This window comes from Medicago truncatula, chromosome 7 (genome assembly GCF_003473485.1).
Source record: "Medicago truncatula cultivar Jemalong A17 chromosome 7, MtrunA17r5.0-ANR, whole genome shotgun sequence".
Classification (NCBI taxonomy): Eukaryota; Viridiplantae; Streptophyta; class Magnoliopsida; order Fabales; family Fabaceae; genus Medicago; species Medicago truncatula.
In genome coordinates, this window is record NC_053048.1 from 43,767,358 (window position 1) to 43,785,049 (window position 17,692).

Below are 17,692 nucleotides of genomic sequence, written 5' to 3' on the forward strand. Positions count from 1 at the left end.
CCTGACTTTAACTGCAAAACGCCCTACCGTGGGTCCCCCTATGTGTGTTGTTAGATATGATGTTGAGAGGCTATAATAAAAATGCGTTCTTTACTCAATTAACCGGTCAAGATTAATTTTTTCATGATGGGAAACTCTTTCCCTCTTCCATGCTAAATGCCACCCAGACTTCCTAATAGAAGCAAGTCACTAACCCACAAGTTTGCACCTCGCTGCAGCACATGACATTTTGTGCATAGAATAAACTGCAATGGCAAATTTCAGGAAGATACAAAACGTATATTCAAAATCCCATTTGAATATAGATGATATTGAGAGAGGGAAACTTTCATTTTAGGAACCTCAAAATTGCATTGGAGGAGGGTTTTGGAGGTTTTAAAGGGTTTACGTGAATTCTTAAAATCTAATCAACGTAGTTATAATATTCTTAAAATTAAAAATATAGTAATCATAAACATTAATTTATCATTATCTAAAAAATTAGTATTTTAAAAAATGTGAAAGATTTTACCTTTTTCTCCTATATTTTCAACCCTCCAAAGTCTTTCATTCCCCTCCCCTCCAAATTCCCAAACAAAGCATGGGGGACAGTTTTACGCATTTGTTCACTATAATATAAGAAGGATCAACAAAAGGAAATTGAGAACCATATAAAGGGCAAGATCGAACAGCTAAAAACTAGTAGCTTATGACATAAAAGGGTCTCTTTTTTCTTCTTCTTTTTGTCATCAAACTGTTAGCTTATAGCTGCCCTTTATCAAAATGATCTCAATTTTGTTAGGTTTTGTTTTAAATTATGTATCTAGTCAATCACTTAATCTGATTATCAAATTAGAACACATTCATCTATGCCCTTCTTTTTTTTTTTTTTTTTCCCCTTTCATTGTCATCTTCCCCTGTCTACTCTATAGTCTCTAATATGAATGCATGCTGCTAAACATAACCTGAATAATAAAAGTAACACTAAACCCATATCAAAATTTCAAAGGTCGAACTGTCATAAGGCCCATTACTAAGTTGGAAGTTCTAGAGTGACAGCTAGATGAATGGTTGAGGCTCTGTATGTTGGAATTCTTGAATGTGAGTTTGGGACCTCTGCTTTGAATGTTTTCATTGACATCAGTAGGAGAAGATGGAGTAATGTTGTAACAATTATGAGAGGAGTTGAAAAGCTGTCTCTTTACATGTGCTTCAAAGGTAGCATGCCTTTATTAGTTCATATTTTAGCCAGATAATGTGCAGACCAATTTGACCAACTGAATGGACATTCAAGCATATATCTCATGCATGGTTTCTATCATTTAAGTTTGTATATGCAAAAAAAAAAAAAAAAAAAAAAAAAAAAAACCAATTTAACTATTTACTCCTAAGAAAATGAACCCCTCAAGTGAAGGCTTGGGTTTAGGCAACATGCAATTAGTATGAACCTCAATTGAAATTGAACCATTCATTTTGCACAATCTCTGTCTTGCATGAGTTATAGAGTATTTGGCATAACAAGAGGAAATCAGTTTATACAAACCCATGATAAAAGAATATCTACAAAATTTCAATAGTTCCTTTTAGGATAGTATCTCTCTATAGAAGACTATAGAAGCATAGTCTTACTATGAATCCTCAGAGCTAAAATAAGCCTCTTTTTTTGGAATAAGCATATGAAAGTTACAATAATAATAAGAAGCAACCATAACAAGCCTTATATAATCAAACAAACCCTGACATGTGATAGCAGAGTTCCGGCAATTCCAAGGTCATGAAACTATTACCAAAAAACCTTGTTCACTTGCAATCTACACCAGCTTCAGCAGCACGGTGAGGCTTGCTTTTACGCCTGCTGCCATTTTGTCGGAATCCCGTAGACTTCACTGAATCACCAGGGCTAGACTTAGCTCGGACGCCATTTTCCTCTTTCATTGGTTCTATCTTTTCTTTAACCTGTGAAGACCTCTTCCTTTTCCTTTTATTCACAGTGATCACCTGAGTTTTCAAATCACCATTAGAAACATTACCATTTACATTCTCCTCATCTTTCTCTATCTTTTCAGTTGCTTCAACTTCTTCGTTTTCATCCGTGACCGGCTTTAATGGTCTCCCTCTTTTTCTGTGAGCTGGTACTTTATCATCTTCGTCGCTGACAAAATCCTCAACAATCGCAGATTGCTTCTTCCCCTTTCCTCGACCTCTACCCATAGTCAAAGAACCTGGTTGACAGAAAGTCACTAAATATACCTACAAGAAATCTGCACAGAGAAAACAACAATACTTGAAAGTCCAAACAAATATCAAAAACTTAATGACAATGAAAAATGTCAAACTTAAACCATGAGGTTTAAAAGGTGGTTGTTAAAACTGCACATCGATTTTTGTGAGATGCTACATGCCAACCACTTTTCCACACTTTCTCTCAGATCCATTAACTATTACTTGAATCAATTATAAACAGGTAGTATCAAGTATACCATGATAATTCCTCTTCAGTTTTTTACTATGTTAGAATCAAATAAAGAGTACATGAGTTAAAATTCTGATTAAGGCCAACAGCAAGAACTTCTAAATATTGTTACACACGCTCAGGCTTTCAAATGTACAACATAACAAGAGTGCATGTTGGATTGACGGTGAATTTGATAGAATCACATGAACCACCATGATTTTGACAAGAGCTACACTCTAGAGCTTTAACAAAATCATGGTGCAGCCGTGATTTCGTCTAACTCACCATGATCCCGAACATGCACTCGGCTGTCAGTAATCAGAAGCAACACAACATGCACAAGCACAGTACTTGCATCTTACTACTGCTCAAAATTCAAATTCTGAACAACCAATCAAAGGATCAAGTTATGTCCATTTTTTCACACAGCAAAAATCACAAACACATATAACAGTGAAAATTTTACATTTCAAATCATTCTCCATATCAACAAAAAAACCAAACCATATCACAGATCACCTAATCCTATAAACAAAACAAATGAAACCCTTTTCAATTTCTTGGCAATAGTTTAGAAAAACCCAAAATGTAAAAATACTAAATTTCATAGCAAAGAAACCATAGAAGCAGCTTATAAACACAGAAATTATGAACTTTTTCAAAACGCATGTTCGATCTAGTACTATGCAAATGCAATAAGACTTCACCATCAAGACATCAACTCATCTGAATCTAAATAGTAAGAAAAATAAAACTATATAAATAAAAATAAATCAATTCAGTTACCCTCTTCATTATAAGATACAAAAAACAGATTATGATAAACATATACACACACACAAAAAAAAAAAAAAAAAAAAAAGCAATAAAATTGAACATGTAATAATTGAAAGTGACGAAACAAGAGATGCAGAAGAGAAATGAAACTGACCCTGTTTGTTGAATCCACTTTTTGTATCTCAAAGACAACCCATTTTAGAAAATCAGATAAAAAAACTGGTTTTTTGTATGGTGAAAATTTTGATCTGATGATAGAGAGTGATAAAGGGATTTAGAAGGTTAAAAATTGAGTTTTTATGGTAAAATGAAGAACTAGGTTAGAGAGTTATAGAGAGAGCAGTAATGAGTGAGTAGTACTGCATTGGAGCGGAAGGAAGATGGATGGAAACAATAGATACAAAATGGAAGATAGCTGGAGGAGGAGTTATTATTCTCTCTTTCTTATACATACACACTCACACATACTACTCCAACAATTTGCTGTTGTAAAACTAGGTACTAAACTTCAACATATACTTATCTTTCATGTGTATAAAATAAAATATTATTTTAAATGATAAGTTGGATATTCATAGAGATATCGGATATGAGTAACATTTATGTGACATTAATCGATCACAATATTATAAGTGATTTTTTTTTTTTATCTCTCTCTGAGTTGTTCCATGAACATATTTTAATTGGTAGGGATATTTATTATGAGCTAATTTTCTAACCGCTATACCATCTTATAGGTTAATGAGAAGTGTGACAATACCAAAAGTGAATTTGTTCAAGTGATAGTAAACTTTAATTTTTTAAGCAAGTGTTTGATTGTTGATTCTTGTGTATGAATTTGATTGATACGAGAGAATTTATTTTGTGTACCACATAGATTCTTTGTCGGAGATTAATTGTTAAACAAAGAAGAGTCATTGTTAAACAATGGTGGAAATTTTAATAATATGAAATTTTAAAAACTTGATCTACTCTATATAAGAATGTTTGTTTTAATTGTTGATTGGTTTAATTATAACAGTTAATTTGTTAGGGAGAAGACAAATTTGTCAAGCGTAGAGATCGAATTTTGAATCTCTTTAAACAGCTCTTCAACTCACGCCAGTGTCTTACCTAACGAAAATCCTAGTGTCATAGATCCCCTATGTAGCTATGTAATGGTTTTATTATTCAATAAAAGAACATAGATATAGAAACAAATATTAATCATACAAAGTATCATAATTTTTTCAAATTTTTTAATAATTACGCATGATATATATCCCCACATGTGAGACTTATCTTGAGGCAGGAAGTTCTTCCATCCATTTTGCTTTTGTTTTATTTTCAATTTTAAAAATTGGATATATTTGTTAAAAGAAAGTTTGAAAATTGGTGTTTTTTGAAAATGTCATTTGTTTCCATCACAGTCAATCTTTATCAGTGCCTAAGGTTATATGGTAAAGTAATTATTTTTTGGAAGGTTATATGGTAAAGTTGCACTAGTATAAATGGCCATTTATTGAACTAATTATAATTTAAATTTTAGTTTATTGTTTTTTTTTTACAAAAATTAATGATGGTGTTTTTCTTGAAGTTAAAAGCGCTTATATTTTCCCCTAAAAAATAAGAGCTTATATTTTTGTTAAAAAGAAAATGAACTTATATTAACCTCTAAAAGAAAAAAGAAGAAAAAAAAGCTTATATTATAGCAAGTCAAAAGCATTACACTAGAGATTGTTCAGTAGAGAAGGGGTATGTTATTGAAAGTGACCAATCCTGAAGTACTAAGTCAAAAGGTATTACAAACTCGTAATAGAGAAGCTCACAATCCTGAACTAGAAGTTCTAATTCAGTAGGTCAATGAGACCATTAATACAAATAACAATATGGTCTTACTATCATATACTCCCTCCGTTTCAAAATGAGTGTCGCTTTAGCAAAAAAAATTTGTTTCAAAATGAATGTCGTTTTCAACTTTCAATGTAAATTTGACTTGTTTTTTCCATCTTTACCCTTCATTGAAATAATAAAATTAAGAAATAGAAACATGTGCTGCCGTCAATTGCTTTTTCCTTGTTACCTTGGAAAACGTGAAACACATATGGGAAGAGTGTCAAATGCCCATTTTACTTGGCTTATAATGATACATCTTTTATTGAAACTTGTGGCTACATACGGTAAACTTCATTGTTCTTTAAACTCACAAATTATAAACTCACCCTTTATATATATTCTTAAGAATGAGAATGAGTATGTTTTATCAATGGAAATGGAAATGAAGAGAGATGCAGTTGAAAGTAATACTAATGATTCTGAGTTGCAAAGAGTTGGAAATGAAGATTCTTTAGGTTTTGAGAGAGCTGCAGAGGAAGAAGATGAAGACTATGAATGTGAAAGAGTAGAAGATTCTTTGATTGAGGAAGCAAATGAAGACAATGAACGTGAAATAGTAGAAGATTCTATGGATTTTGAAAGAGTTGCAGTGGAAGAAGATGAAGACTATGAGTGTGAAAGAGTAGAAGATTCTTTGATTGAGGAAGAAGATGAAGATGGAGACAATGAACGTGAAATAGTAGAAGATTCTATGGATTTTGAAAGAGTTGTTGAGGAAGAAGATGAAGACTATGAAGATTCTCTTGCAGAGGAAGAAGATGAAAATGATTTTGGACTGGATTTTGAGCTAGTTGTGGTGGAAGAATATGAAGGTTTACAAGAAGAAGAAAAAAGAGAAGTTGTGGAGGCCATGCTAAAAAATTACATTCCAATACTTTATTAAAACATGATATAAATGGTGTTGTGTTTTTGTTTATCGTGAACTTTAATTTTATGTTGGTTTCTGTTGTTGGTAAGACATGTTTTATTTATATCAATGCTAGCAGCTTTTCTTTTCCTGTTATATGCAAAGCCAGCTTTCCTTTATTTATATCAATCTCGCATTTTCCTTATTTGAGTTGCAATGGAGTGGCCACTACATATCCATTATTCAAGTCAGGAATTAAAAAAATGTGTAAAAGAAAATTACTCTAAATAAAGACAAACCATCATATAACATGTCCATTTAAACAAATAAGTTACATCAAATAATCAAGAACATCTTGAACCAATGTTGGGTCACATTTCATTCGTCTCGGCAGCTTGCCTTGACGTTCCAGCATTTCTTTCTTCATGTGAGGAATACTATACTTGTTGGAACCTCTTGCTTTCATGATTTCAATCATACACAATTGCAAACTTAAAAATATACGATTTGAGAGCACCACCGAATATTCTTCAAATGATTTCACAACCGCATTCACAAGCTCGTCAACAGATTTAGGTGCCTTCTTATGTTGTAAAGATTGAATAGCTCTGAAAAATCCAAGATCCAAAATATTTAAATCTGGAGAGTTTGCAGGCTGACACATTAGTCGAATATCAAATCCATTTTGTGAAGCTGCTCTACAAAAATCTTCATCATCACAACTAATGTGAGTTCTTGCATTGTCTTGTTGAATAAATATTAGACGACCTATATCCTCTCTTGGCCATATCTCCATTGTGTTAGGTAAGACTTGTTTAAGCATGAATTGCTTTATTATTTCTCTAGTAACCGAAGTCATTGGTTTGGTCTCTAGTGTTCCAGCAGCTCTATTTTTACTTGACCTCTTGGCTGGCTCTAGTGTGACAAAGGGAAATATACCAATTTTTCCAGAGAATACTTCATTTCTTTGTGCGTCGAACCTTGGGCGAGCTATTGCAGCTAAGAACATGACTTTTCCAATAAAATTTTTACTACTACAATTACGTTCTGGATCTTCTTCATCTGGTAGTAAGTAGTATTTCTCATTCTTTTTCGTCATATTAAACCATTTTTCATCAATATGAATGATGTTATACATTTCCGAGAAAATTGGATTATGAGGCAAGCTGGAACTTTCAAGCATTGATAAACAAAAGCGCAATCTCGCTCTTTTATGTTCTTCAGTTAGAGAAGGTTTTATAGCACTTGAATGTTTTTGTATGTCTCCCAACTTTACACGCCGATGTATTGTGGATGCAGTGACATCCAATGCACAAGAAAGATCTCTCATTGTTGTTCTTTTAGACAAAGGAATCTCACGCATACGATCAACATCAAGTTGAATTCTTTTTCGGCCACAATTTTTTGTTAATTTATGGGATACATCAACATATGGACCATCATTTTTTCCTTGTTTCCAAATGCGTTGAATGGTACGAATGGAAACGGAAAATTGTGAAGTCGCCGCTCTTGTCTCACCTCTTTTTAATTTTCTTTCTGAACTCTTCTCCAAAAGAGCCTCAAATATGGCTCTTCTTTCATCATTACGTAACTTTCTTTTTGTAGTAAGGCTTGTTGCTGCTTGTTCAATATTTTCATCATCACCTACAAAAAGAATATTACGTACGTTGAATTAAAAAAATGGAGTAACTATAATCCTATAGAAAAATTAAATAAGAATTGTCATCAAAATATACCTGTGTCATATGATAAATTACTGATCGATGATGAAATTTGTGGTGTAGAAATTGCTGAAATTTGATCAATGTCATATAATTCTAATAAAAATATAAAATGGTGTTAAAAAGTACTCCAATAAAGCATTGCTAAATACACTAAAAAGAACGTAGGATCAATGGAGATTCATTTAGAGTATTATATGTTCAATGGAGATTCATGAAAGCATTGCTAAATACTCTGTACATAAACATGAAGAAAAAAAAATTAAAAGATAAAGATACAAATGAAGAAAAAAAAACACAAATGGAATCACTTAGAGATGTACATACTAGTATTTAAATTTGATTGAGGCATTATTTCTTCTATTGGTGTATCATCCTCCATAAATATGTCATCATTTAAATCAAAAGGAAAAAGAGTTGATGAAGAAGTTTGAAGCATTGAAGTAGAAGTACTTTGATTGATGTTATCATCAAATTTTTCTATCGTAGGAGTAACATTCAAATCTATTTCTCTCATAGCCATTTTATGATATAGAATTGATGTGTTTAATACTCCTACTAAACTGGTCTATTTATAAAGATTAAGAATGAAAAGCATTTTGGCGCTGAACAGAAAAAATTGGCAAAATTAAATTTACAAGTTGGCGCGATTTTTGTGGACAAAACATTTTAAAGCATGGTTGGTGCAATTTTTTTGGACAGAAAATTTTAAAGCATGGTTGGCGCATATGTAATTTTTACTCTGAGTATTATGATCTCGTGGAGTACAAAGCTTGCCTTTCCATATATCCATGCTTAGTGCCTTTTCATACATCCACGTGAGACAAATTAGAAAAAGATGCATTCAATATTGGAACATGTGCCTTTCTAATTGATTAAAAAATAGTAAGGCTATTTCAGTAAAATTGCTATGATATTTGACTAAATGATTGCATTCCTTAATCTATGTGAAAATGGCTAAAACGACACTCATTTTAAAACGGAGAGAGTATAATGATTGAATGTCAATCTTCTTATCATAAATAATCTTGTACCGCATTAGGAACAACACAAGGTTGGGCAGCATGCTGCTGTCTGCAACCTCAATGGGGTTAAAAGGTTTTTGTGCATAAGAGTTTGGATCTCTTAAAATCCTTGCAGGATAGTACTTACTTGGAGAATCCAATAATTCACACCTAAATTGGTAGGAGCATGGCATGGAAATGCTGAAGTAGGGGATCCCAGAACAGAAACACACATACATTCATAGTCAGATAAAATCTACTATTTTTCAACTAAATTTAAACGTGTTAGTGACTGGTGATAATAATGGTATTGAAACAAGTGTCATGAACTTAACAAATTAACATAAAAATTAAATATTAATTATACGAAAAACACCAAGAAATACATTAAATAATTTTTTAATAATGCTTCTTAACCTCAACTCAATATAAAATCTAAAATTATAAACACAGCTTAGCAATTGGACCCGCCATAAAGCCGATGTCTGGTTGTAATGATGTCAGTTTAACAATCTCCAACTAGAGTCAAATATTTAATCACCTGATAAAAGATCAATGTACAACTTAAACATCATTGTTTCTAACACTCATCATCTTATTAGATGAAACCCACATGAATATCATTATTTTACGTGGGATTCAATTCAAAAGTATGTGATCCACATTAATTTTATCTGATAAAAAAATAAATGTTAAGAAAAAAGTGTTTCTAACCCTTCTCATATTAGACTCTACGGTTCTGTTAAAAAAAAATTAGACTCTAGAGTTGCTTAGAAAAGTTTACAGATTCGAAATTATGAAATTCATTGGGCAATTCAAGCGATCAACTTTTTTTTTTTTTTTTTTGAATAAGGGATCAACTTAATCTACATGTAGACTTTTAAAGTTAGGATATGAATGGTAGTTAGCTACAATTAAATTCGTTGCTTTAAAGTTTGCATTTGATGATTCCAAAAAAAAGTTTTTGCCCCTAACAAGAAAGGCAGCAATTCCAAGTAATCTTGTGGAAGAATCCTAATTCAGTAATAGCTCCATGCCACTTACTCCCTCCGTCCTAAATTGTATGTCATTTTAAAAAAAATATTTGTCCCAAATTATAAATCGCTTTACAATATCAATGAAAAATTAATGTTACTTTTCATATTATATTCTTAACTATTTATTACTCTATCTTCTTTCAATTCCTTCATTTATCTTTCCCATATCATTTATTGAGGATAATTTTGTAAAACAACTCATAATATCTTTTTCCCACACAATATTAATTACATTTCTTAATACGTGTGAAATGCCCAAAACGTCATACAATTTGGGACGGAGGGAGTATTTTCTTAATTTTTGTTTTTTGAATTTATAGCAGACAAACTTTGGTTAAATTATTGTCATAAAATTGTTAGAATAGTAAATCTAGGGTGGCATTTACTAAAGTAGTACTAAAGTAAGAAGATAAACTCACAAGAACAAAAATGATAGATCAAAAAGTTCTGTCAATTGTGTATACGTTTCCGACAACAGATTAGTAATTATACTAAGCATGTATATGATCAATTAATTAATTATGAAAGTTTGGAATAATTTCAGCTGGCTCCAACATAGAGACTGTAATGCAGTGTTGTGGGGAATAGGATTGGGACATAAACGCCAGTGTTCTCAGTCACATAGTTAAGCCACAGGCTTAAATCAGTTTAATGTAATAATACTAGTGGATACGATACATACATCACCAGTACATAGAAGATTAGATATTCTACTGGATGCAGTATGGAGTTCTCTGCAACATTTTGATATCACTGCAACCTCCACTTCTAAGTGTGATGGATAATATAAATCTCTGTCCAATGTGTGGCTTCAGTAGTACATAATTACACAATTTCATTCCAAATTGCAAGTGTGAATCTTAATTGTTTGTATTCTCTCCAGTTGTGAGTTCTAGAAGCTGCAAATTTCAGCCTTAACACGATAAAATCAAACAACCCATTTTTTTAACTATTAAATTGAACTGAATTTAAAATATACTACCTCACTGTAAGGGTCTTTCGATCATTTTCAACTGGCAAAATTTGAATCTAAAATGATTGCAGAGTTTAGTGCTACAGAGGATTTGTGTCTGTATTCTTTTAAAATCACATTGAGGAGAAAATTGAGTCATGTTAATTTTGATAGCCTATAACCCAATGAACCTGGTTATATCGCTTGCAATAATTAAAACATACAGTTTCTCAAAACCAAAACCACTTGGACAGTAATCTCCAATGTAACTAGGGTCAGAAGCACCTACATACAGTGAAGATCGCGTACCTACCCAGCATTCTTGAGTCACGTCAAAAATTTGCAATCAGCAATTACCTATGATGCTTGCTCATGAAAGCTGTTGTTCTTCAGCTGTCCCCGTTGGTTTCATATCAGCATAATGGTTGCTAGCTAGATGGTTTCAAACCACGACGACTTTGCAATTTTTGTTATTGCAAGGAATCACGGTCAAGTGCATCTGAAGTAACTTCAATTACAGTCGAGTTGTGAGGGCAAGACATAAAAAACTTTGATATCACAATCCAAATCGCGGTCGCAGACCACTCTTTAAGTTAACTTGAGATGATTTGTTTCAAAATGCCAATTGCAGTTTAATTGGTAATTTTTTTTGCCAGATCAAACCATTATTATGCATTCCAGAACTGATTATTCATGAATCTTCAGAATGAATTTCTTTTTGCAACTCTTCCCAAACTTGAAGGCCAGACGGATGGCGTTTTACATAACTTTGTAAGAATAGATTATCTGTGCATGCGATAATGGTGCTCAAAGCAAGCCCGGGAGTTACAGCCCCATGGTCTACGAGCCAGTTATACATTGACAACCTAAGCTTAACTCTTGGAGATTTATAGGAAAGATATGATGGAAAATTCACCAAGTCTGATACAGAAAATCCTTTCTTTACAAGATACTCAATTTTCATCTTGACCCTATCTGTGTTCTGATTAAGAATCTGAGGTGAAACTCTAATCATTCTACGAACTTCATCACGTGTCAATCCAGCATTAACAATAAAATCAAATCTCTCCTGAAGCTCAGCTCCCTTACCTCTGAATGCCTTAAACGCCGAATCCATTTCTTTCGTGTTTTCCACATAACCTAAGCGCAACAAGAACTCTGTCTTCCCCACCCTCGATTTCTCCTCTTCCAGATCCCTTAAGCCAACCATAGGCTTAACTCTTATTCCAAGAACCCAGTTCTTCATTTCATGAGGATTATCCTGCAGTATGCTACATAGACGCCTCTTGCCTACATTCAAGCAACCAAGCAAACTCTTAGTTGTCTTTAGAGTATTGGAACCCGCAAGTATTGTGTGAGACTGGAAAATCTTTCCAATCTCTTTAGCTTCCATCTCAATTTCAGTCAGAAGCTGAAGACACACCCTCAAGTTGGCGAAAAACTTGACCATCAAAATTTGTGGAAACTCGAGAAACAAGAGGGCAATCTGGTTCACAGACAATCCAAATTTGACCAAAAAACCAATCATCGATAGTGTCTTACCTCCTGATTCTTCGAAAACAATACAAGGACTACGGTGAATAATCTCAGCCAACTGTTTCTCACTGAAACCAGTATCCGAAAGCAAGCACAATAGCTCAAGCATTAAACCCCAGTTACAAGAAACCTCATCCAAATAATGCCACTGAATCCAACCACTATCAAAATCACCATCACCACCCTTTGCAACAATATTCTTCAACATCTCAACAACCTTAACAAATTCAACATTAACATCACCAACCAAAATCCCTGGACTTACAGCAACAGCATTTACTAAAATCGAGGCCGAAATACCCAAATCTTCATAAGCCTTAATCTTCGAAACCAAAACCCCATTTTCAAATTTAAAAACTTGCGGCGCTTGTTTGAAAATTTTCCCCATTTTGGATCGAGGGACACCATAGTTACACAGAGTGTGATAATTCGCCATCAAAAGAGGATCATCGTTGAGGAAAATCAAATCACGTGGAAGCAAGGATTCATATTCAGAAGGCTTCAAACCCAAACTCTCGAAAAAGGGTTCAAATTCGTTAATAGGGTTGTAACGCAGGTGGCGAGAAATTAACCGTTTCGTGTTAATCGAGTTCTCGTTTTTTAGGGTTTTGTGGACGAGATTTTGAAGGAAAAAAGGCGAGTTTTTGCACATGTTATCTGCGTCTAAAAACTGCAAGCTTCTTGTGGAATGGAGATATTCTAACAATGCAGCTTGGGCTTCTTTAATGGTTAATTTTGAGAGAATTTTAGGTTTTGAATTTAACTGAATTGGTTTTTTCGCTGTGTTGTAAAATCTAGGGTTTAGGGAGGGTTTAAGATTGGTGAGATTGAAAAATGTGAATGTTAATCTCAGTTTTCTAAGGTCGATCATGGCGGGATTTAGATGAAAAATAGGGTTTGTGGAGAATGTGAAGAGAGAAAGGTGAGGTCGGATACGGTGTCGTTTTAGTGGTGTTACCGCGTGGTAACGACTTGTGTGTTTGGTCGGGCTGCGGTGAGAATTAATTTTGATAAAATTGAGTTTGAAAGAATTGATTTTGGTTAAAAGTGAGTTAGATATAAATTGATTTATGTTTGAATACGTTTAATTAAAGGTGATTCTTTTGAGTTGATGTTGTTTGGGTACATTGAATCAAAATTGATTGCGAATATATAATGACCATATTATCTTTTAATATTTAATTGTAGAAAATTGGGAATTTTATAAAAAGTAAAAATAAAAATAAAAAGATTGGGCCTTATCCTTTAATTCATTATCATCGTCTTCTCTAACCAAGAGAAAATCTACTTCAAGCAAAAAAATTAGGACAGATCTTGATTTGCATTGTCGTTATGGGTAATTTGGAGAAGAGGGAGAAAGATGTTAGATGTGCTAGAAAGAGGTTTATAGGTAATTTGGTAAATCTTAAAAGTTAAAGCATATTCATGCTTTTCTTCTGCCGCAAAAGCTTTGATTTGTAGCTTCGGTCGAACCGGCGTTTTGGTGCTAAAAGTACTGTTTGTAGAATTACGTTTGAGTTGCCCAAACATCATTTAGAAAGTTACAACGACGTTTGCAAAAGTAAACGTGCGTTTGGAGTGGGTAAACACCCAACCAAACACACGACAATGACAAACAAACAGTTTAGGAAATACAAAAAAGTGCTTGAAAAAAGAGAAATGATATTTGTACTACCATTTTTAACAATTTTTTGACAACTTTCTCTCTCATACTTACATTATCTTCTTATTCTCTCTATTATTTTTGACCAATCAAATGAGAGAAAATCAAAGTTGTAATAAAAGTTGTACCAAAGAGTTGTACATATATCACTACTCTTGAAAAAAAGGTGTTTGATAAGAGAGAAAGGTGCACTAAGAAACTCACATATAATAGATGTAGGGGTGTTCAAAACCGAACCAACCCAATAGAAAAACCGCAAACCAAACCAATCCAAACCGAAACTACAAAAAACCGCACTTGGTTCGGATGAATTCGGATTACTTTTGCATTGAACCACGCGGTTCGGTTTGGTTTGCAGTTTGCATCTCAGCAACCGAACCAAACCAAACCGCAAGAATAATGAATATTACTTAAACATGTACTAACCCCCAATTACATAGCTCAAGAATAATCGCTTTTGATTCGATTTTTTCATTGTTGCACCATCAGGTTCGATTCTAATTCTTTTCCATCTCTTTCAATTCATTTTCAATGATAAATTTGTTTCTTTTACTTCCCAATAATTTGTTTCATACTTATGTTTCTTCTTAATTTTACCTATTTTGATATAAATTTTACCTAATAGGAAGGAATATTTAGAAAAGAACGAAATATGAATTTCTCTTCATTTGTAAGAAAAAATAACTAAAATAACAAATGATAAGCTTATTATTTCTGATTGAAATTAAATATTTTTTTGTCAAGTGATCTAGTTGTAAAAAATTCACCTTTAAGGTTAATTAGTGAGGTGTTTGAATTCGAATCCCAACCTATATATATTATACTTATCTTTACCAATTGAATTAAAATATGTAAATAGTTGATAACTGTCACAAATTATTAAGTTGTATAATTAGGTATTCACAATTTTTGTCTTCAATTATGTTATGTCAACTTCATTTTTCATAGTATAACTACTAGCACATAAGCTAAAAATATTTTTCAATCTTTGAGTGTGCTCAACTATGTATTCATATAATGATTACGAGAACTTCAAATATTTTACTTTTAATATTTAAAAAAGCTATTTTTTTATTTCATATTCAATGCATTAATTTTCATTAAAAATCACAAAAGCACACCCTATGTATTGACTTTTTCTTAAGATGGTTATGAAATGTACACTCGTTTAAAGTCCCAAATTTTATTTACGAAAAAGTCCCAAATTTTGTGAAGACATATTAACGATGTTTGTGAAATGAAGAACAATTGTTGTTCTCACAATGTATAATGTCGTGGAGAAGAAGATAAAACGTTGATAAGGATAATGAAAGATTCCTTAAAAATATGGATACGGAAAGACGCACAAAGTTAAGACAAATTATTTTCCTCTTTGTGACTAGGAATGTCATCTATACACTAAGAGATACTCTATTCGTTCCTTTTTAAGTGTCACTTTTAGAGAAAATTTTTATTTCTATTTAACTGTCACTTTTAAAGTTCAATGCAACATTAAATGTTGTTTTACCAATATTATCCTTAGTTATTTATTGCGGAGAAAGAAATATATGAAATGAGATATTAAATGAATAAGGTCATTATAGTAAAAACATAGCTTATTGCATCAAAAAGTAATATCAATTGTTGATTGTCTTGATTTATTTAAAATGTCAAAATGTGACAATTAAAAAGGAACGGAGGTTCATTGCAATCATCCACAACATTCAGTAAAGAATGTTTAAATAAGGATGATTTTGAGAAACATTTTATAGAGTCGAGTACTAAACTGAAATGTTCATATTATCGATAACCAAATTGAGAACGTCCTGCAAAATCATGAATCATTTTGGTTGCCAACATTACACTTAACCGACACTCATCAACATCCACGATTTCTTCTCATCTTCTTAGACTTAATTAACAAAGTTATTGCTTTCTGTCTCATCTTCTTCGTTGTTTCTCGTTTCATATATTTTTTTCTTCTCTTCTTCGCATTCAAATCCTCCACTTCTTTCTTCTTAGTTACTCTCTCCAGTCAATTACTATTTTTGTAAGCAATAGTTCTCTTCACAAATGTAATATTCACTCAACTAAATGTAGTATATATAGTTTAAATTTTGGTTTTTCTTCTTGATTTCCCACACATATGAAGCCCAAGTTTGTTACACCACCATTCTTTGTTTACCCCTCAATATTTTTAAGTCTTCGGGTACGTTTGTTTTAGATTTTTTCAGGAAAAAAAAATCAATTTTTTTATGAGAAAACAAATTTTTTTCTTTTCATTTTGAGTGTTTGTTTAAGATTTTAAAAAATCATGTTATGAAAAAACATTTTTGGCTCCAAAATGAAAGCTACTAGGATTAACTTTTGCCAAAATCAAATTTTTTTTTTTTCAAAAACAAGGAGGTAACACACAAATTAGTTAAAAATATATTTTTTTAAAATGATTTTGATGGATAGAAAACAAATAAAAATAGCTTCATTTTTTTTTCTAAATATTTTTAAAAAAAATCTCTATATTTTTTAACACAAAATCTTTTTTTTTTAATTCATTTTTTTGTAGTTATAACAAACTTTGAAAACATTGTGAATTTGAAAAATCATAGGTAGTTGTGAGTATTTTATTTGAAGTACCACATGAAAAGCATTTAAGAAAATGCACATAAGTATTATCCTTATTTTAACTCTAGCATGCTCATAAGCTTTATCCTTATTTTAACTTTTTCAAAAAAAAAAAACTTAGATGCATTTCATATGGTTCCTAAATAAACTAGTCATGAAAATGTATTTTTAGCTAAGAATCATATAAAAAACACATAAAGAAATTAACATGAGTTTTGTCCTTATTTCAAACTATTTATTTGTTTCTCAATTTTCCCCTTCATTAAACTTCCTTTTAAATTATTTTTCATTTAGCATAGATTTTTTCAAATATAATAAATAATTCATTCATTTTTTAATTATTAAATTGATGAGAAAATTTAGATGATTATTTAATTAAATTATTTATTTTGATTAATTTTATATATCTATAAGAAAAAGATTTTATTTGTCTACATGTTCTAATTATTTTCATTATAAATACGAACTCTTGATATTTTTTCAACTTAGATAACTAGGATATCTTTATTTTATATTTTAAGTAGTTTTTATTTTATTTTTAAACTCAGTATCCAGCTCAATGATCAACTAATTTGAAGGGTCAAATTCCACCGTTCATTTGTGGGGCGCCGTTTAAATATATATATTTTAGGCAGATATTAATACTTTATTTAATAAAATATTATACAAATAATACAAACAATAATATTATTGATAATTTTTTCAATTTAGATAACTAGAATTTATTTACTTTTTTGTAAAAAAAAAAGAATTTATTTATTTTATATTTTAGGCAGATATTAATACTTTATTTAATAAAAAACGGGTTTTAATATGAGTCATCTTTTTTCTCTTATAACTCGTGAGTTATATGAACTTTTAATAAATATTATACATAAAATACAAACATTAATATTATGTTTTTTTTTGTGAAGGTCGTGAAAAAACAAAAAAATATTAATATTATGTATAACAATGTTCAAACAACCACTTTGTTCTCATCTATCCGCTCTTTTTATTACATTAATGCGTATAAATTATAAATAATATTTTTATGAAATTTTGATTAAAATTATTTTCATTTTGATTAAAATTATATGTATTGATAATAAATATTTTCACTTTCATACAGGGGCGGAGCCACACACAAGGTTGTGTGTGTGGGCTCCTGCCTGCACTAAATTTACAAAAAAATAAATAAAATAATACTATTGATAGTTTTAATCTAATAATAAATGATGATAGGTGCTAATAGATTTAATCTAA

General features: G+C 31.5%; 4 protein-coding genes across 4 annotated transcripts; 1 reads left to right on the forward strand and 3 right to left on the reverse strand.

The window, feature by feature from the left end:
* Positions 1 to 1,438: 1,438 nt before the first annotated feature.
* LOC11444222 (uncharacterized) lies at positions 1,439 to 3,699 on the reverse strand. The gene is made up of 2 exons (XM_003625192.4): positions 3,366 to 3,699; positions 1,439 to 2,240 (listed from the first exon to the last, which is right to left on the reverse strand). Exon 2 carries the CDS (start codon positions 2,188 to 2,190, stop codon positions 1,780 to 1,782), a length of 411 nt encoding a protein of 136 aa, XP_003625240.2. The 5' UTR covers positions 2,191 to 2,240; positions 3,366 to 3,699; the 3' UTR covers positions 1,439 to 1,779.
* Positions 3,700 to 5,456: 1,757 nt separating this feature from the next.
* LOC11441476 (probable DNA-directed RNA polymerase subunit delta) lies at positions 5,457 to 5,969 on the forward strand. Its single transcript, XM_003625193.2, has one exon. It carries the CDS (start codon positions 5,457 to 5,459, stop codon positions 5,967 to 5,969), a length of 513 nt encoding a protein of 170 aa, XP_003625241.2.
* A 295-nt stretch (positions 5,970 to 6,264) lies between these two features.
* LOC112416713 (uncharacterized) lies at positions 6,265 to 7,263 on the reverse strand. Its single transcript, XM_024771051.2, has one exon. It carries the CDS (start codon positions 7,261 to 7,263, stop codon positions 6,265 to 6,267), a length of 999 nt encoding a protein of 332 aa, XP_024626819.2.
* A 3,079-nt stretch (positions 7,264 to 10,342) lies between these two features.
* LOC11437920 (transcription termination factor MTEF18, mitochondrial) lies at positions 10,343 to 13,133 on the reverse strand. The gene has a single exon (XM_039828090.1). The coding sequence runs from the start codon at positions 13,052 to 13,054 to the stop codon at positions 11,339 to 11,341; it is 1,716 nt and encodes a 571-aa protein (XP_039684024.1). The 5' UTR covers positions 13,055 to 13,133; the 3' UTR covers positions 10,343 to 11,338.
* Positions 13,134 to 17,692: the final 4,559 nt, after the last annotated feature.